This window comes from Rhineura floridana, chromosome 3, assembly GCF_030035675.1.
Source record: "Rhineura floridana isolate rRhiFlo1 chromosome 3, rRhiFlo1.hap2, whole genome shotgun sequence".
Taxonomy (NCBI): Eukaryota; Metazoa; Chordata; class Lepidosauria; order Squamata; family Rhineuridae; genus Rhineura; species Rhineura floridana.
Window position 1 is genome coordinate 135,801,375 of NC_084482.1, and position 16,549 is coordinate 135,817,923.

General features: G+C 40.9%; 2 protein-coding genes across 5 annotated transcripts in view; one reads left to right on the top strand and one right to left on the bottom strand.

The window, feature by feature from the left end:
- Window positions 1–16,549, bottom strand: part of CENPP (centromere protein P) — a 267,372-nt gene that overhangs the window by 149,664 nt on the left and 101,159 nt on the right. The gene's annotated exons all lie outside the window — the stretch shown is intronic.
- The window catches only part of ASPN (asporin), a 33,370-nt gene that overhangs the window by 14,577 nt on the left and 2,244 nt on the right, over window positions 1–16,549 (top strand). The window contains exons 4-7 of the mRNA XM_061618069.1: window positions 355–568; window positions 3,063–3,173; window positions 13,624–13,717; window positions 16,096–16,234. Of these exons, the coding sequence (XP_061474053.1) occupies window positions 355–568; window positions 3,063–3,173; window positions 13,624–13,717; window positions 16,096–16,234 (558 nt within the window). The remainder of the gene's footprint in view (window positions 1–354; window positions 569–3,062; window positions 3,174–13,623; window positions 13,718–16,095; window positions 16,235–16,549) is intronic.

Below are 16,549 nucleotides of genomic sequence, written 5' to 3' on the forward strand. Positions count from 1 at the left end.
ATGTTCCCTCTGGTCCAAAAAGGTTGATAACCCTGGCCTATTCAATCTCTCACAATTAAACACAACTGGGAAGCAACTTATGTTTGTACAGTACAAGTCATGTAAGATGAACAAAGTGTTAATTTCTGTTCCCCATTTTGAAGTCCTGAATGATTCCACTCCCTCTCGTTACTTGTTGCTCTGATTCTAAAACCACACATATACAAGTTTTATTTTGGAGCTTTCTGACACATAGAGGGTTTTTGTTATTCAAATGTGCAAAAAATACATACATAGACATGCAATTTAAAAAATATAACACTCTTCTGAGTATAAAACAAATGTTCTAACTTCATCTTTTCACATTTTGTCTAGGCACTTGCCTTGAACAATAACAAAATAACCAAGATCCATCCCAAAGCCTTTCAATCAACAAACAAGTTGCGGCGCCTCTACTTGTCCCATAATCATTTAACTGAGATCCCAGCAAATCTACCAAAGAGTTTAGCTGAGATAAGAATTCATGAAAACAAGGTGAAAAAGATACACAAAGAAGCATTTAAAGGAATGAAGGATTTACATGTTTTAGGTAAGTGTGTTATTTATTCACTAATAGGCAAAAAAACCCCTTGCGGTTTGAGAATATACCTATAGCCCACAGATATTTCTATCAAAATTTAAAAAGCAGGGAAATTGGACAGCTATAGTGAATGCACCAGGGGAGCAGGAGACCTGAACTCTTCTCTGAGATATTGTACTGCCCTACAAAGTTGTCAAAATGCAAACACAATTTGGGTTGGTCTTTCACAGTCCACTTCACTTCCTGTGTAGCTTGGAAGAATTTGGTAACATGTGCCTCTGAGCATAAGGTGAATGGTGGCAACACCTGTAACTCCAAAGATGGAAAATTACATTTTTTGTATGTTTGTTGGTGTTCTTCTTTCTATGTTTCTTTTCTGTGTTACTACTGTTTCAACAGAAGATCTAACCTAGAAAATATTTCTTTTATTATTCATCCTAGAAATCTGTGCCAATTATTTTTTATCAATTTCAAAACTTTTTTATTCGTCAGTGTCATATGATGGTGAAGACAACCTTTTGTGTTTCAAACTAGAGGTTATATTCTATTCCTATTTCAGGTGCCTTAAGAGTTGAATCTGAAACTGCAGTCTGATGTAAAATCAGACTGATTACAGTATGTTGCTACTTAAGCAATGAATCTAGCTGTTGGGGGGGAAACCTCACAGATCTACAGAATCCCCAGAATTCTCTGGAAAGAGGGGCTGTCTGTTAAACCACTCTGGCCACTGCAGCTCTGTCAGGGGAATAGGAGCCTCCTAACAGTTCTCAGCACCTTTCACAAACCACACTTCCCAGGATTGTTTGGAGGGAGCCATGACTGTTTAAAGTGGAATACATGTCTGGCATCAGTGTGGCCCCCTGATTAGCCAAGCTGAACACCTGTTAGTCTAGCTTGTAGAACACTGACAGTTGGTTCTTACTAAGCATGCCAGTGCTATCATAGATTTCAATGTTAAATTTCTTAAAATAATTAAAAATCAGCCACATTTTTTAAACTTTTAAAGTGTATGGGGCAAGGTCAGTAACACGTATTCTGTGAATATGGCTGATTTTTTAATTAATTTCAACAGATTAGGAGATCACTGACAAAAAAAAGTCCAACAGGGGTCTGGATTTTTCTTCTCTTCTTTTACACTTTGTACTCTGGATTCTCTGGAGTGTTTTGTTTATCACCATGAAAACTTAGAGGGTTCTTAAGCAAGCATTTCTGAGTTCAGGACTGTAAGTTTTGTAAGATTTTGTTTTTAAATGAGTTTATGGGAAGCAACAGAATGACATAGGGGAGTATTTTCAATTTAACATGGCGGAATGTGAAAAATCCATGCTGGCTATAGTATACAACCACTCTTGTGGTTGTACAATAAATCAAGTCTTTGCATAACACCAGGGGAAAAGTAAACTACAGTATTATTTTAGCTGTCAGCAATGTGATGGAAATCAGGGATTAAAATGAGCCCTAGATGAAAGGAAGGCTCAGGGCAACAAAATATGGGGAGCAAGCAGAGCTTAGACAGAGAGCTGTTTGCATGATTGGGATGGAGCTATGGGGATTTCTGCTAAACTAATGTCTCCCAGCCGTGGATTTATTTTTCCCTATCCCAACCTTTGTAGATAGAATACTGATAATTTATTGGCTGCCTGCAGCGTCAGTTTTAGGAACAAGCCAAGTAAACCCATGGCTTAGTACCTCACATAATGTAGGATCCTAAATAAGTTGGAGATAATTGAGAAGGTTTATTATAATTGAAATCACTTTGGCTTAAATAACCTTGCATACAGTCATCAAGCCCAGTAGCCACTGACAGCCTTATCATCCATGAATTTGTACAGTCCCCTTTTAAAGCCATCACATTTATTTATTTATTTATTTATTTATTATTTAGTTACATTTCTAAACCGCCCTATAGCTAACAGCTCCCAGGGCGGTGTACAACAAGATAAAATCGCAATATTTAAAATACAAGCAGGTGAGTATTGCGCCATACAATTATAAACATATTAAAACAGAAATAAAATAAAAAATTAAATTAAATTAAATTAAATCACATCTTGTGGAAATTAATTCTTTCAGTCTTTGAGGAAAAAATTGTTTTACGAAATGTTGATTTAAGTTTTTGAAAGAATTGTATGCAACAAGGAGCAAATGTTCCCTAACATTTTGTAAGCTTTGACGTATATTGTTGTTTTGTTATTTTAGTAGTGGTTTGTACTCCTCAAAACATACAAATAAACGCATGACTTCAACAATTTATGCCATGCGTCATGGCTTAATTTCTAAATGAGAAACACTGGGGCTCAACTTTGTCTGGGCCATGTCCTCACATAGAAGTCATTCCCTGTATGTAACTAGTCTATCTTTCTGAATTAGGGAAACCATGACATGTTTAAAGGTGTTATTTCCTTTACTAAAGCTGTACAAGCCCTGGTTTGGGAGAGGAAGGGTGTCTTAAAAGCTGTAGACCCACCAGCCACAACTGTTATAAAATGCTTTCTTTTGGCAGAGATGAGTGCAAATCCTCTTAATAATGATGGGATAGAACCTGGAGCCTTTGACGGTGGAACTGTCTATCATATAAGGATTGCAGAAGCTAAATTAACCTCTATTCCTAAAGGTATGGTGTCTCTCATTTTAAATCAAGTTTTTGATTTTACATTTTCTTATGTAAATTGTTTTCTAATTTTGACATTGAACTTATAATGATTCCATTAAAAGCTGTTGCGATGTACTGGTTTAACTACAATGTTATCATAAAAATTAAATCCTCTCTCTTTCCAAAACCAAGATCTGAAAGCATTGACACATTGTGATCAGGTTTCACATGCAAATGAGCACACCAAGGATCACTCAAAGAAGAGCAAAAATACAGGTATAGCAAAAATAGTGGGGGGGGGGAGCACAAATTAAAAGGATTTACTTTATTTTCCTGTGTGCCATAAGACTCTGAGAAATGCCAGAAGTAGGTGCTTCCTGAGGATCACTACTATAGCTACTCAAATGACTGGAGCTTGCTGTAGACATGGGTGATCACCCGAAAACCTGATCATCTGGAAATACAAACTGACAATAATTCATGACCAAAGCTCATAGGTGCCCACTGGCAGGGGGTAATGCTGTGGAGTATTCAAATCCTAGACATAGATTGGTTGCAGGACTTGCCTGTCTCATCTGCCAGGCAACAGAGAAGAGCATATAATACTATTTTGGGCTCAAAACTTGGGGCAGTGCATTGTGGGAAGTGGAGGGAAGACTAATGTTAACCAGCATTCAATCTGAAGTGTTGCTCCAGCACTAGTTTGAAGCTTCCTACGACTAAAATACTCTTTCAGAGGGGTACATGTTGTTCTAGACCCTTACTTTCTGGAAATCAGTCCCATTAAAGAGTCAGCACTCTCCTTTGAAGTGCAAATGCATAAGAAGAGTCTGGTGGATCAGGCCAGTGGCCCATCTGCTCCAGCAATCTGTTTCACAGTGGCCAACCAGATGCCTATGGGAAGATTGCAATTAGGAGCACAACAGCACTCTCCCCTCCTGCAGTTTCCAGCAACTGATATTCTGAAGTATACTGCTTCCAACAGTGGAGGTAGAACACAGCCATCTTGGTTAGTGGCCTTATCCTCGATGGATTTATTTATTTATCATTTTATTTATACCCTGCCTTTCCTTCCAGCAGGAGCCCAGGGCGGCAAACAGAAACACTAAAAACACTTTAAAACATCATAAAAAGACCTTAAAATACATTAAAACAAAACAACGTTAAAAACATTTAAAAAAAACTTTTAAAAGTATTTTAAAAGAAAAGGGTTAAAAACATATTAAAAGACATATTAAAAGCAATTCTATCACAGATGCAGACTGGGATAGGTCTCAACTTAAAAGTCTTGTTGGAAGAGGAAAGTCTTCAGTAGGCTCCGAAAAGATTACAGAAATGGCGCCTGTCTAATATTTAAGGGGAGGGAATTCCACAGGTTAGGTGCCGCCACACTAAAGGTCAGTTTCCTATATTGTACAGAACGAACCTCCTGATAAGATGGTATCTGCAGGAGGCCCTCACCTGCAGAGCACAGTGATTAGCCGGGTATATAAGGGGTAAGATGGTCTTTCAGGTATCCTGGTCCCAAGCTGTATAGGGCTTTCTACACCAAAACTAGAACCTTGAACTTGGCCCGGTAGCAAATGGGCAGCCAGCGCAGTTCTTTCAGCAGCGGGGTGCCATGTTGGCGATACCCTGCCCCAGTGAGCAGTCTCGCCGCTGCATTTTGCACTAGCTGAAGCTTCCGGACCAATCTCAAGGGCAGCCCAACATAGAATGCATTACAGTAATCCAGCCTAGAGGTTACCAGTGCGTGGACAACAGTGGTCAGGCTATCCCGGTCCAGAAACGGCTACAGCTGTCTTATTAGCCAAAGCTGGTAAAAGGCACTCCTAGTCACAGAGATCACCTGGCCCTCTAGCAACAAAGATGGATCTAGGAGCACCCCCAGACTGCCGACCTGCTATTTCAGAGGGAGTACAACCCCATCCAAAGCAGGCAACTGACCAATTATCCAAACTCAGGAACCACCACCCTACAGCACTTCTGCCTTGCTAGGATTTAGATTCAGTTTATTGGCCCTCATCCAGCCCACCACTGAGTCTAGGCACCGGTCCAGGGCTTGCATGGCCTCTCCTGATTCAGATGTTACGGAGAAATAGAGCTGGGTATCGTCAACATACTGCTGACACCTCGCCCCAAATCTCCTGATGACTGCTCCCAAGGGCTTCATATAGATGTTAAACAGCATGGGGGACAAGATGGTACCCTGCGGCACCCCACAGCACAACTGCCAGGGGGCCGAAAGAGAGTCACCCAATGCTATTCTCTGAGAGCGACCCTGGAGATAGAATCGGAACCACTGTAAAACAGTGCCTCCAATACCCAGCTCACCAAGTCGGCCCAGAAGGATACCATGGTCTATGATATCAAAAACCAGAGAGATCAAGTAAGAATAACAGGGTCACACTCCCCCTGTCCTTCTCCCGATAAAGGTCATCCATCAGGACAACCAAGGCCGATTCAGTCCCATAACCAGGCCTGAACACAGAATGGGATGGGTCAAGATAATCTATTTCATCCAAGAGTACTTGCAATTGCTGCGCCACAACCCTCTCAATCACCTTCCCTAAGAAGGGGGTATTTGCAACCGGTTGGTAGTTGTCATAAACCAATGGGTCCAGGGTGGGCTTTTTCAGGAGTGGTCGGATCACTGCTTCTTTCAAGGTGCCCGGAACCACTCCCTCCCGCAATGATGCGTTGACCACACTTTGGATCCACTCGGTCAACCCCCCTCGGCAAGCTTTAATAAGCCAAGAAGGGCAAGGGTCAAGAGGACACGTTGCTGGACGTATCATCGCAAGCACCTTGTCTGAGTCATCAGGCTGCATCAACTGAAACTGTTCCCAAGAAGTTGTAGCAGGCAACACGTGTTGTAGCAATGAACACCTCATTGGGGACTACAGTAGATGTGGATGGGGCATCAAGACTGCTATGGAGGTGAGCAACTTTACCCTCAAAGTGCCTTGCAAACAATTCACAGTGGGCCTCTGAAGGGTCTAAAACTCCTTTTCCTGGAGTTGATCTCAACAGACCCCTGACAATATGGAAAAGCTCCACTGAACGGCTACTTGAGGATGTGATGCTGGCAGAGATGTGGGCCTGCTTCGCCGCCCTCACCGCCACACAGTAGGCACAGATATGATGTTTTACTCGTGCCCGATCAGCCTCACAGCACATCTTTCGCCACTTGCGCTTCAGCTGTCATCCAGCCTGTTTCATTGCCCTTAGCTCACTGGTGTACCAAGGTGCAAACCGGCCTCCACAATGCTGGAGAGGGCGCTCGGGGGCAACTGTGTCAAGAGCCCGATGTGCCTCACTCTTCCACAGTGTGACAAGGGCTTCAACAGGGTCACCTGCTCTATCTACTGAGAACTCCCCCAGGGCATTCAGGAATCCAGTGGATTCCATTAGGCTCCGGGGACGGACCATCTTAATCTGTCCACCACCCCTTCTATGGTAATAAATACGGTAATTTGACTAAACCTACAAGTTGTCAGCCATTGCTGCCTCTTGTGGGAGCAAATTCCTTAGTTTAACTATGTGCTGTGTGAAGAAGTACATTCTTTTGTCTGTCCTGAATCTTCCAATATTCAGCTTCATTGTTGTTATGTGCCTTCAAGTTGATTTCAACTTATGGCAACCCTCCAAGTGACCTCCAAGAGCATCTGTTATAAACCACCCTGTTCAGATCTTGTAAGTTCAGGTCTGTGGCTTCTTTTATGGAATCAATCCATCTTTTGTTTGGCCTTCCTCTTTTTCTACTCCCTTCTGTTTTTCCCAGCATTATGGTCTTTTCTAGTGAATCATATCTTCTCACGATGTGTCCAAAGTATGATAATCTCAGTTTCATCACTAGTGATACTTCCGGTTTAATTTGTTCTAACACCCAATTATTTGTCTTTTTCGTGATCCATGTTACCCACAAATCTCTCCTACAATACCACATTTCAAATGAGTTTATTTTTCTCTTATCCACCTTTTTCACTGTCTAACTTTCACATCCATACATAGAGATCGGGAATACCATGGTCTGAATGATCCTGACTTTAGTGTTCAGTGATACGACTTTGCATTTGAGAACCTTTCCTAGTTCTCTCACAGCTGCCCTCCCCAGTCCTAGCCTTCTTCTGATTTCTTGACTATTGTCTCCATTTTGGTTAATGACTGTGCCAAGGTATTGATAATCCTTGACAAGTTCAATGTCCTTACTGTCAACTTTAAAGAGAGAGAGAAAAACTTTTCTCTATCTCTATCCAAGTCTTTTGCAAATCTCCCTGTATTCCCCTTTTAAGCCTTTGAGATTGGGGACTGAAAGTGGGAGGGGGGAGATTTGCCCATGCGCTCCTGTCTGAAGTGCAGGAGCTGCCTTAAGGACTTTGCAAAAGCCCTCTTTGAAGTAGTGAAGTAGTTAAACAGGTCTTTAATCTCCGCTGATCAGCTGGTGAGCCGGGATTAAATCCTGCTGCCTTGGATATACAACCTTGTTCCCTTTTGGGAACAGGATCACACAACCAATGCAGGATTAAACCTTGTTCTTGTTTAGCGATGTCAGCTGATAGACAGGTGGGTGTGGTCTACAGGCTAGAGGTTCCCCACTCCTGATCTCTCTCTCTCTCTCTCTCTCACACACACACAAAATTCCCAAGGCCTTGAGTTTTCTTCTGCTGTTGAGGTATCGATTAATGGGCCAGTGATCCATACTTGATACATATAATTGTATGAAAACTGCTATGAAATAAGATGACATCCTGAGGGTATTTGTAGAACTTTACAAACTAACAAAAATAATTTCCTATCAAATACTAGTTATAATAGTGAGATTAGAGAACTAATAACTCCCTGTCCTATTTTTGGAAAATGTATGTCTCCTAAATAAAACCTGAAAGGCAAAGCATACCATTCTTTCATGATATACCATTAAACTCAGGAAATCAGCTTGAACTGAAATCCTCTTTGCTTCCCAGTTTCAGGATGACATCTTTGTATTGGATCATGGTCTTAATATAAAACTTCACATTTAAACTGGATGTCGCTATCAGATTACTAACATCTTAAACCAGCCTTTCCCAACTAGTGGGCCACCAGATGTTGTTGGACCACAATTCCCATCTTTCCTGACCATTGGCAATGCTGGCTGAGGCTGATGGGAGTTGTGGTCCAACAACATCTGGTGGCCCACTAGTTGGGAAAGGCTGTCTTAAACATTCCCGGAAAACACAAGGTTGTATTCAGCAAACCTTTACTCAGAGTAGACCTATTTAAATTAATGGCCGTGATTAACTTAGGTCCATTTATTTCAATGGGCCCATTTTGAGTAAAGTTAGTAGAATACAACATATGGTGTTAAAATGACCTGAGAAAACGTTAATGCCCCCTTCTGAGTAAAAATTAAGATTGTAAATTCTAGGTCACAAGTTATCTTCCATATTGAGAGGCCTATGTGTGTGAACAAATCTTTTTGACTAATTCACCAGCAAATGACCAGCAAAACACAAGAATACATACACTAGAAAAATAAAAGTAGTACTAGCATGCTCAGAGAGAGCCAGTGTGGTGTAGTAGTTAGAGTGTTGGACTATGACCTGGGACACCAAGGTTTGAATCCCCACACAGCCATGAAGCTCACTGGGTGACCTTGGGCCAGTCTCTGCCTCTCAGCCTCAGAAGAAAGCAACGGTAAACCACCTCTGAATACCACTTCCCATGAAAACCCTATTCATAGGGTCGCCATGAGTATGGATCGACTTGAAGGCAGTCCATCAGCATGCTAAGAAGAGTGGGAGAAGAAAACTGTCCTTGGTATTTTTATACTAGTGCTGCCAGAGGTAATAGCACTGGAGATTTAATATTTTCCTAAGCCACAATGGAAACCAGAAGCATGCTTGAGGCCATGGTACAGCACACACAAAAAAGATAACTGAATAAACAGCATGCTCTTGGAATCTAGAAGTGCTCTATGTCTTCCATCTCTGTCATTTTAAAGCACACCACAGAAACGTTTGGCTATTCACTGAGTATAGAGGCCAACAGTTCAGAAGTGCGGGTGGCTGCTTAGATTTAACTTGGAAAGCTATTTTGCAGATCAGCATGAAAAGAGCACAACAAGGATACTATTATGCTTACAATTTTCCATAGTCTATGCTATCATAACATCCTTGACAAATATAAAATTGCAACTCCTACATCCTTTGGAAAAATCCTACATGCTGTAATGATTATCACATATTTTTATTAGAAAAAAATGTTCTTGACCATCAGCTGCTGAGAAATTGCTCACAATGTTTACATCTGATTTTGTCCATTTTAGGACGTACCAGTACAAACCTGAACACCTAAAAAAGATATAAAATGAAGTTACATATCTTTTGAAGTTTGTACATCACAGATCTATATAGGCCCACTTTTACACTGGATGTTGTGGCCTCACCACTTGTGCATAAAGTGGGTCATGGGGGTGAAGGTGCCATGGTACGTGTCAGTCCTGTAATTCAGTGCTTGTCTGGAGTGAGTACCACTTGCTCCCAGGCGATTATGCATTCCCATCACAACTGTAACTGCCATGCTGGCAGCACAGGTAAAGTTGAGTATGTAGATACCATAGCACTATCTTGATGCATTCTTCCTTCAAGCCTTAAAGAGCTATGAAAGTTAGAAAGGAACCAGAGCATTGTTATAGATCTGAGTGGGTACATCTAGTCCCAGTGGCAGTCTCAAGGTAGCAGATGGGCGATCATTTCCTTAGCAATTATTTACAATGCTGTGTTATGATCTTATATATGCATGTTAGTCAGAAATGGAATAGAACAGCAACACTGGTTGAATTCCTTTATAACTAAGGACAATAATGGATGCTAAATCCAGGTAAGGAAGGAGCCCAGTGAATGGTCTGGGAGCAGCAGCAATTGTTGCATTACTGCAACTAAGCCAATGTAGACCAGTGGAAGTCCCACGTAACTGTAGCAGGACATATACAGCACAGAAATGGTTTAAAGCACTAATTATGATACTACTACGTATTATTCGACAGACTTTATGGCCTGTATCAATTACCTACACGGAGTGTAGACTTCCCTTGTTCATCAGTATTAGACCTTTCAGCAACCTCTATATATTTTAACAAAATGTCTGTTCCATTTTATCTTGCAATGAATATATAACAGAAAATATATTTACAATCATTAAAGTCAAAGACACATAATAACAATACATCCAAAATAGCCAGTTAAAAACAAACTGAACTACTCTGAAAGTCTGACAGTATAGGAAGGCTTTGCATGCCCTTTTAAATGTATGTGGAGTCATGCATAGACTTACTTATAATGCTAGGACCATCACCAAGACAAACCTATCCCTGCATCCTTTACAATGGAATAAGGTGGGAATTCCCCACAGGCAGGAAAGAGGACATAGGGAGAAATTTTTCTATTCATACTGGGTAAGTGTACATAGGATGACAGTTCAATAGTGTAATCCTATATATGTCTATCCAAATGCAAGTTCCATGGAGTTCAATAAGGCTTATTTCCAGATAATAGGATTGCAATTTAAAACTCAAAACAGTTATTTGAACAAGATTATTTTAAAAAGCAAGTTAACTAATAAAATCAGACCCTAAATACCATCCTTCTGGTACTTAGAAGAGGTGTAGAAAGGGAAAGAAAAATACTGTGAGTGAATGACTGGCTGAGAAAGTGGTGCCGACATGAAAGATTTGGATTCTGCAACCACGGGCTACACACCTGGAAGATGGACTGCTGGCAAGGGATGGATTGCACTTCACAAGGACTGGGACGAATGTGTTGGCCTCAGCGTGGAGAACTTCATCTGGGGAACTTTAAACTGAATCCTAAGGGGGAGTGAGATGTAAACTTGGTGGTAATGACTAACAAAGGCTTGTGCACAGTAAGAGGAACTGTGGGAACAGCTCTAATGGGGCTCAATAATAGTCTTCATAAAAATGTAGGAAGGAAGCCAGACCGACATGGTCTTCGATGTCTGTACACTAATGCCCAGAATATGGGAAACAAATAGGACGAACTTGAACTCTTAACGCAGAATGGTAAATACAACTTATAGGTATAACTAAAACTTGGTGGGATGACTCCCATGACTGGAATACAACAATTGAAGGATATAACTTGTTCAAAAAGAACACAAGGAATAGAAAAGGAGACAGAGTCGTACAATATGTTAAAAATATATATCTCTGCACAGAAATACAGGAGAACGAGCTTGGTAGCTTTACCAAGAGTATCTGGATTAAAATTAATGGGGCAAGGAATAAAAGGAACGTGGTGCTTGGAGTCTACTACCGACTACCCAATCAAGGAGAAGATGGGGATAAAACTTCTGAAAAGCAAACTGCCAATGTTTCAAGGAGGCATGATGTAGTAGTAATAGGGGGGCTTCAATTACCCCGATATCTGTTAGGAGAGACAAATTCTGCCAAACACGGCCCCTTCAAGAAATTCCTGACTTATGTTGGAGATAAATTTCTCCCACAGAAAGTGGAGGAAGCAACTTGAGGATCGGCTATCCTTGACTTGATTCTAACCCAATAGAGATGACTTGGTGGATGAAGTGGCAGTTACGGGAACTCTGGGGGAAAATAACCATGCTATACTTGAGTTCTTGAATTTAAAGGGAGCAAAAGCTGAGAGTAGCCATACATGTACCCTTGGCTTCAGAAAAGCTGGTTCTGGAACTCAGAACAATGGTAAATAAGGTTCCATGGCAAGTAATCCTAATGAGAAAAGGAGTCCAAATTGGGTGGGAGTTTCTAGAAAAGGAAATTCTAAAGGCACAATGGCAAACAATTTTATTAAGGAAAAAAGCCAAGGCGGCTTCACAAAAAGCTTAGAGATGACGTGAAAACAAAAAAGGACACATACAGGAAGTGTAAGGAAGGCCAGGCCACAAAGGAAGAGTATAGACAGGTAGCATGGAATTGCAGGGATGGCATCAGGAAGGCTAGAATGACCTCAGGTTAGTGACAGAAGCCAAAAGCAACAAAAAAGCTTTCTTCAGATACATCCATAGTAAAAGACAGATAAAAGAAATGATACAGCTATTCAATGAGGAGGGCAAAATAACAGATACAAAGAAAACGCAGACGTGCTCAATTCCTACTTTGGCTCAGTCTTCTCCCAAAAGAGGGTCTATGACCTTCCTGGGAAATGTGAAGGGTCAGGATTGCAGCTTGAGATTGATAGACAAATGGTCAAGGAATACCTAATCACTTTGAACGAGTTCAAATCTGCAGGGCCCAATGAACTATTGGGAGGAAGGGCGGGATATAAATCTAACAAACAAACAACATCCTAGAAGGAACTGGTTAAAAACTCTCAGAACCACTATCTATTATCTTTGCAAAATTGTTGTGGATGGATGAAGTGCTGGATGACTGGAGGAGGGGTAATGTTGTCCCTATCTTGAAAAAGGGCAAAAGGGAGCAACCTGGGAACTACAGACAAGTCAGCCTGATGTCAGTCTCTGGGAAAATTGTGTACAGATTATACAGCGGTCAATCTGTAAGAACCTTGAGCACAATCCAGTGATTACTAGAAGCCAACATAGATTTATCAAGAACAAATCCTGCCAGACTAATCTTATCTCTTTTTGATCAGATAACCTCCTTGATAGACTGTGGGAATGCTGTCTATGTAATATAACTTGACTTCAGCAAAGCTTTGGACAAATTGCCCTATGATATTCTGATTAGCAGGCTAGCTGAATGTGGGCTAGATGGAACAACTATCAGGTGGATCCACAGTTGGCTACAGGATCGTACTGAAAGAGTGCTTATCAAAGGTTCCTTCTCAAACTGGGGGGAAGAATCGAGCATGGTACCACAGGGCTCAGTCCTGAGCCAAATGCTCTTCAACATTTTTATTAATGATTTGTATGAGGAGGTGCAAAGAATGCTTATCAAATTTGCAGATGATACAAAATTAGGATGGAGAGCTAATACTCTGGAAGACAGAAACAAACTTCAAAGGGATCTTGATAGACTGGAGCATTGGGCTAAAAACAACAAAATGAAATTCAACAGAGATACGTTCTACACCTAAGAAAAAGAAACCAAATGCACAGTTATAAGATGGGAGATACTTGGCTCAGCGATGTAAGGATCTTGGGATTGTTGTTGATCACAAGCTGAATATGAGCCAACAGAGTGATGTGGCCGCAAAAAAGACAAACGCTATTTTAGGCTGCATTAACAGAAGTATTGTTTCCAAATCGTGTGAAGTATTAGTTCCCCTCTATTTGGCAATGGTTAGGGCTCATCTTGAGTACTGTGTCCAGTTCTGGACACCGTACTTTAAGAAGGAAGCAGACAAACTGGAACAGTTTCAGAGGTGGGCAACAAGGATGATCAGGGGACTGGAAACAAAGCCCAAATAACATATTGGCTTTTGAAAGTGTTTGTGTCCAATTTAATCACTTTAAGTGTTTCTTTCCTTAACAGGATTGCCATCCAGCCTTCTGGAACTTCACCTAGATGACAACAAAATTTCTGCAGTAGAGCTTGAGGATTTTATTCGTTATAAAAATCTTCAAAGGTATTTTGAATATTCCATTTAATATGGATTTTTCTCCAAGGTTTGATATGGATTTTCTAATTTTTTAATTAAGAGGAATGATGCACTGGTTGGAACAACAAATATATCCTCAAAAATATTAAGGGCACTTCCAGGTGGAGCATTTCTTAAGTGACCCAGTGCACCGGGCACACCAATTATGTAGGAACTGGACCAGTCCATCTGTTCATTCATGTGGCATTTAACATAATCAAAACTGGTCACACAGTCCGAGCAACAGGTCTCAGCAGGCTGTTAAAGAAATTTCCAGACAGCACTTTACCCTTTTTTTTTTAAGATAGTCACTTCAGCTTCTTAAGGAAGGGTATAATCCATATGATCCAGTCAAATTAATGTCAGTCAGGTGTGGGGAACCTTTGGCCCTCCAAATGTTGCTGAACTACAAGTCTCATCATCCCTGGCCATTGGCCTTGCTTGCTGGGGCTAGTAGGAACTGTAATTCAGCAACATATAGAGGGCCAAAGATTCCCCACCCCTGATTTAAATCCTGCTTTTAATTTCATTGGGATTTGGATTGTATTCTCATTATATTATAATCCCTGAACTGAAGTACCTAACTTTTACCTTGTAAGACTCACCACACCAAAAGTCCTGAAGTACTTAAAACAGTATTGATTACGAACCTGTTCAACTGTTTAATTTTATTAAACTGAAAAATATGAACAGCAAATGGGAACCTCAGCCAAAGTATGATTGGTACAGCTCTGGCACAGTTTTTTTCTGAAAAGAAAAATAATAGTACACCTGGGTAAAAAAACAGTTTAAGAATATGTTGAAAAGTAGTACTCATTATTTGTGTCATCAAGTAATTTCAGAAGACTGTGCCCAGAGCAACGGATTTTAGGGATAAAATGAGGAAAATGAATATAAAATAAAATAAAATAAGGAAGACTCAAGACAATGGCCACAATTGAGAGGGCTACACAGAAAGTTCACAAAGTACAGAAGATGCTGTTTGAAAGAAATAAGTCAAGAGACTTGTGTACATAACCAAGACTTTGGATCTCAGACAGAATGGCCAGTTGACATAATAGCTCAGATTGCACATATAGAGAGCTGGAGGTCTGGAATCCTTCCTGGCATTCATTGTTGCAAAAGAGACAGCAGCTGGCTGAAAATAAGGTAATGTTTGTTCTTGCAGGGACCAGCGTAAGGAAGGCTGAACTAGCTATAGAAAAGGCAAAACATGAAGAGGCCTTGGGAATAAACAGTCCTTTCAAAAAAACCAGATGTTTTGATTTGTCAGAGTGATTAATAATTAGAACTCTTTCTGTTACAAGAATCAGATTAGACAACCTATAAAGTAATTCCACATCTTTGATTAGCTGTCACAGCTAATCTCCAAATCAATATGAGATTTGAGTCAAAAGCTAAGTACAGGTTTTTATTTAAGGGTACAATCCAACTTGCATTTATGCCAGGCTGAAGGGAATTGGATGCAGCAGATCTCCAGCTGAGCCAGCTGGGTCTCAGCTTACGGTGGCGTAAGTCCCTCAGCCTGGCTCAGCTGGGCCAGCTGGCACAAGTGGAGCCGGCTTAAGGCCTGAAAAGGGGGCGTGTTAGGGGCATGTCAGGGAAGGGGCCAAGGTGAGGGGGCTTAAGCCACATCCACCTGGTGTTTGTAGTGCTCCTGTAGGTCCCAATCCCAATAAAAGTTATGCCTGGAAAAAGGTCAATCTAAGAAAATAATTGCAATAGAAGTCAATGGAGAGGGCTTACTCCCCAGTAGGAGTATTTGGGAAAGCAGGCTTTTGTTTTCTAGTCCCTGTGTGCAGTTTCTGGCTGAGCCAACCAGAGGATCCTGAATGGCAAATGGATGCAGTAGACTTTACGCCGGCTTCTCTTGCTCCAGCACAATTTCGTTACTTAACAAAGTAAAGACGAATGATGAAAACTAAACACAGCCAATGCCCATTCCAATCCTCTGAAATATACTTTTGTTCCTAAGCCTAAAAGCACTGTAATGGGCTACAATGTATTTTTATAAGATTATAAACAGCTATGGAGGGCACTGTTGCCTAAAATGCTGTTTCCCTTATCACTGGGCTTTTCTTTGCTGGAGGCAGCAGCATCAAGGTGCTGTTTATACTTTCTATAAAAAAATCCAAGCACAACAGCAAGCTCCCCTCTTTCCCCTAAGTTCTCTGTACACTGCCCAAGATTGAGGAAAGGAAGTGGTCACAGGCAACCTAGTAATGGTTTAGCTGGTAAGCCAAACCAAAATCTGTTGACTACCATTTGTATATGTTAATATCCCTATATGTTAAAAGGGTTCTTAGTGCTATCATAAACCATATTATTTTTTTCAGGTTCTTTAACTTTTAAAAAATTATCTTTAGGTTGGGGCTGGGAAACAACAGAATCAAGGATGTGGAAAATGGCAGTTTTGCTAATATACCAAATGTACGAGAAATACATCTAGAGAAGAATAAACTAAAAAAAGTGCCTTCTGGTTTGTCAGATCTGAAGTATCTACAGGTAACACACAATGAAACAGTGTTAAATCTTGTCCCCCTTGGCTTTTTTGTCTGCGTATGCAATGTATTGTCAATGTATACAAGAAGTGCAATAAATTGTGTTGGTATAAGCCCTCAGATGGTGGAACCTAACTTCTCCAACCTCACCAGCCTTCAGCATTCCCTGGAAATACTTCTCTACGGTTTGTGGGAACTTAAGAGTAGTGGACTGTGGTGCAGGAGGCTGAGAGGGAAGGGAAGATTTGTGATAACTTGAATCAAGGCACATTCTGCACCACACACAGAAGGTGCCTCCACCCAAATTTCAAACACCCCC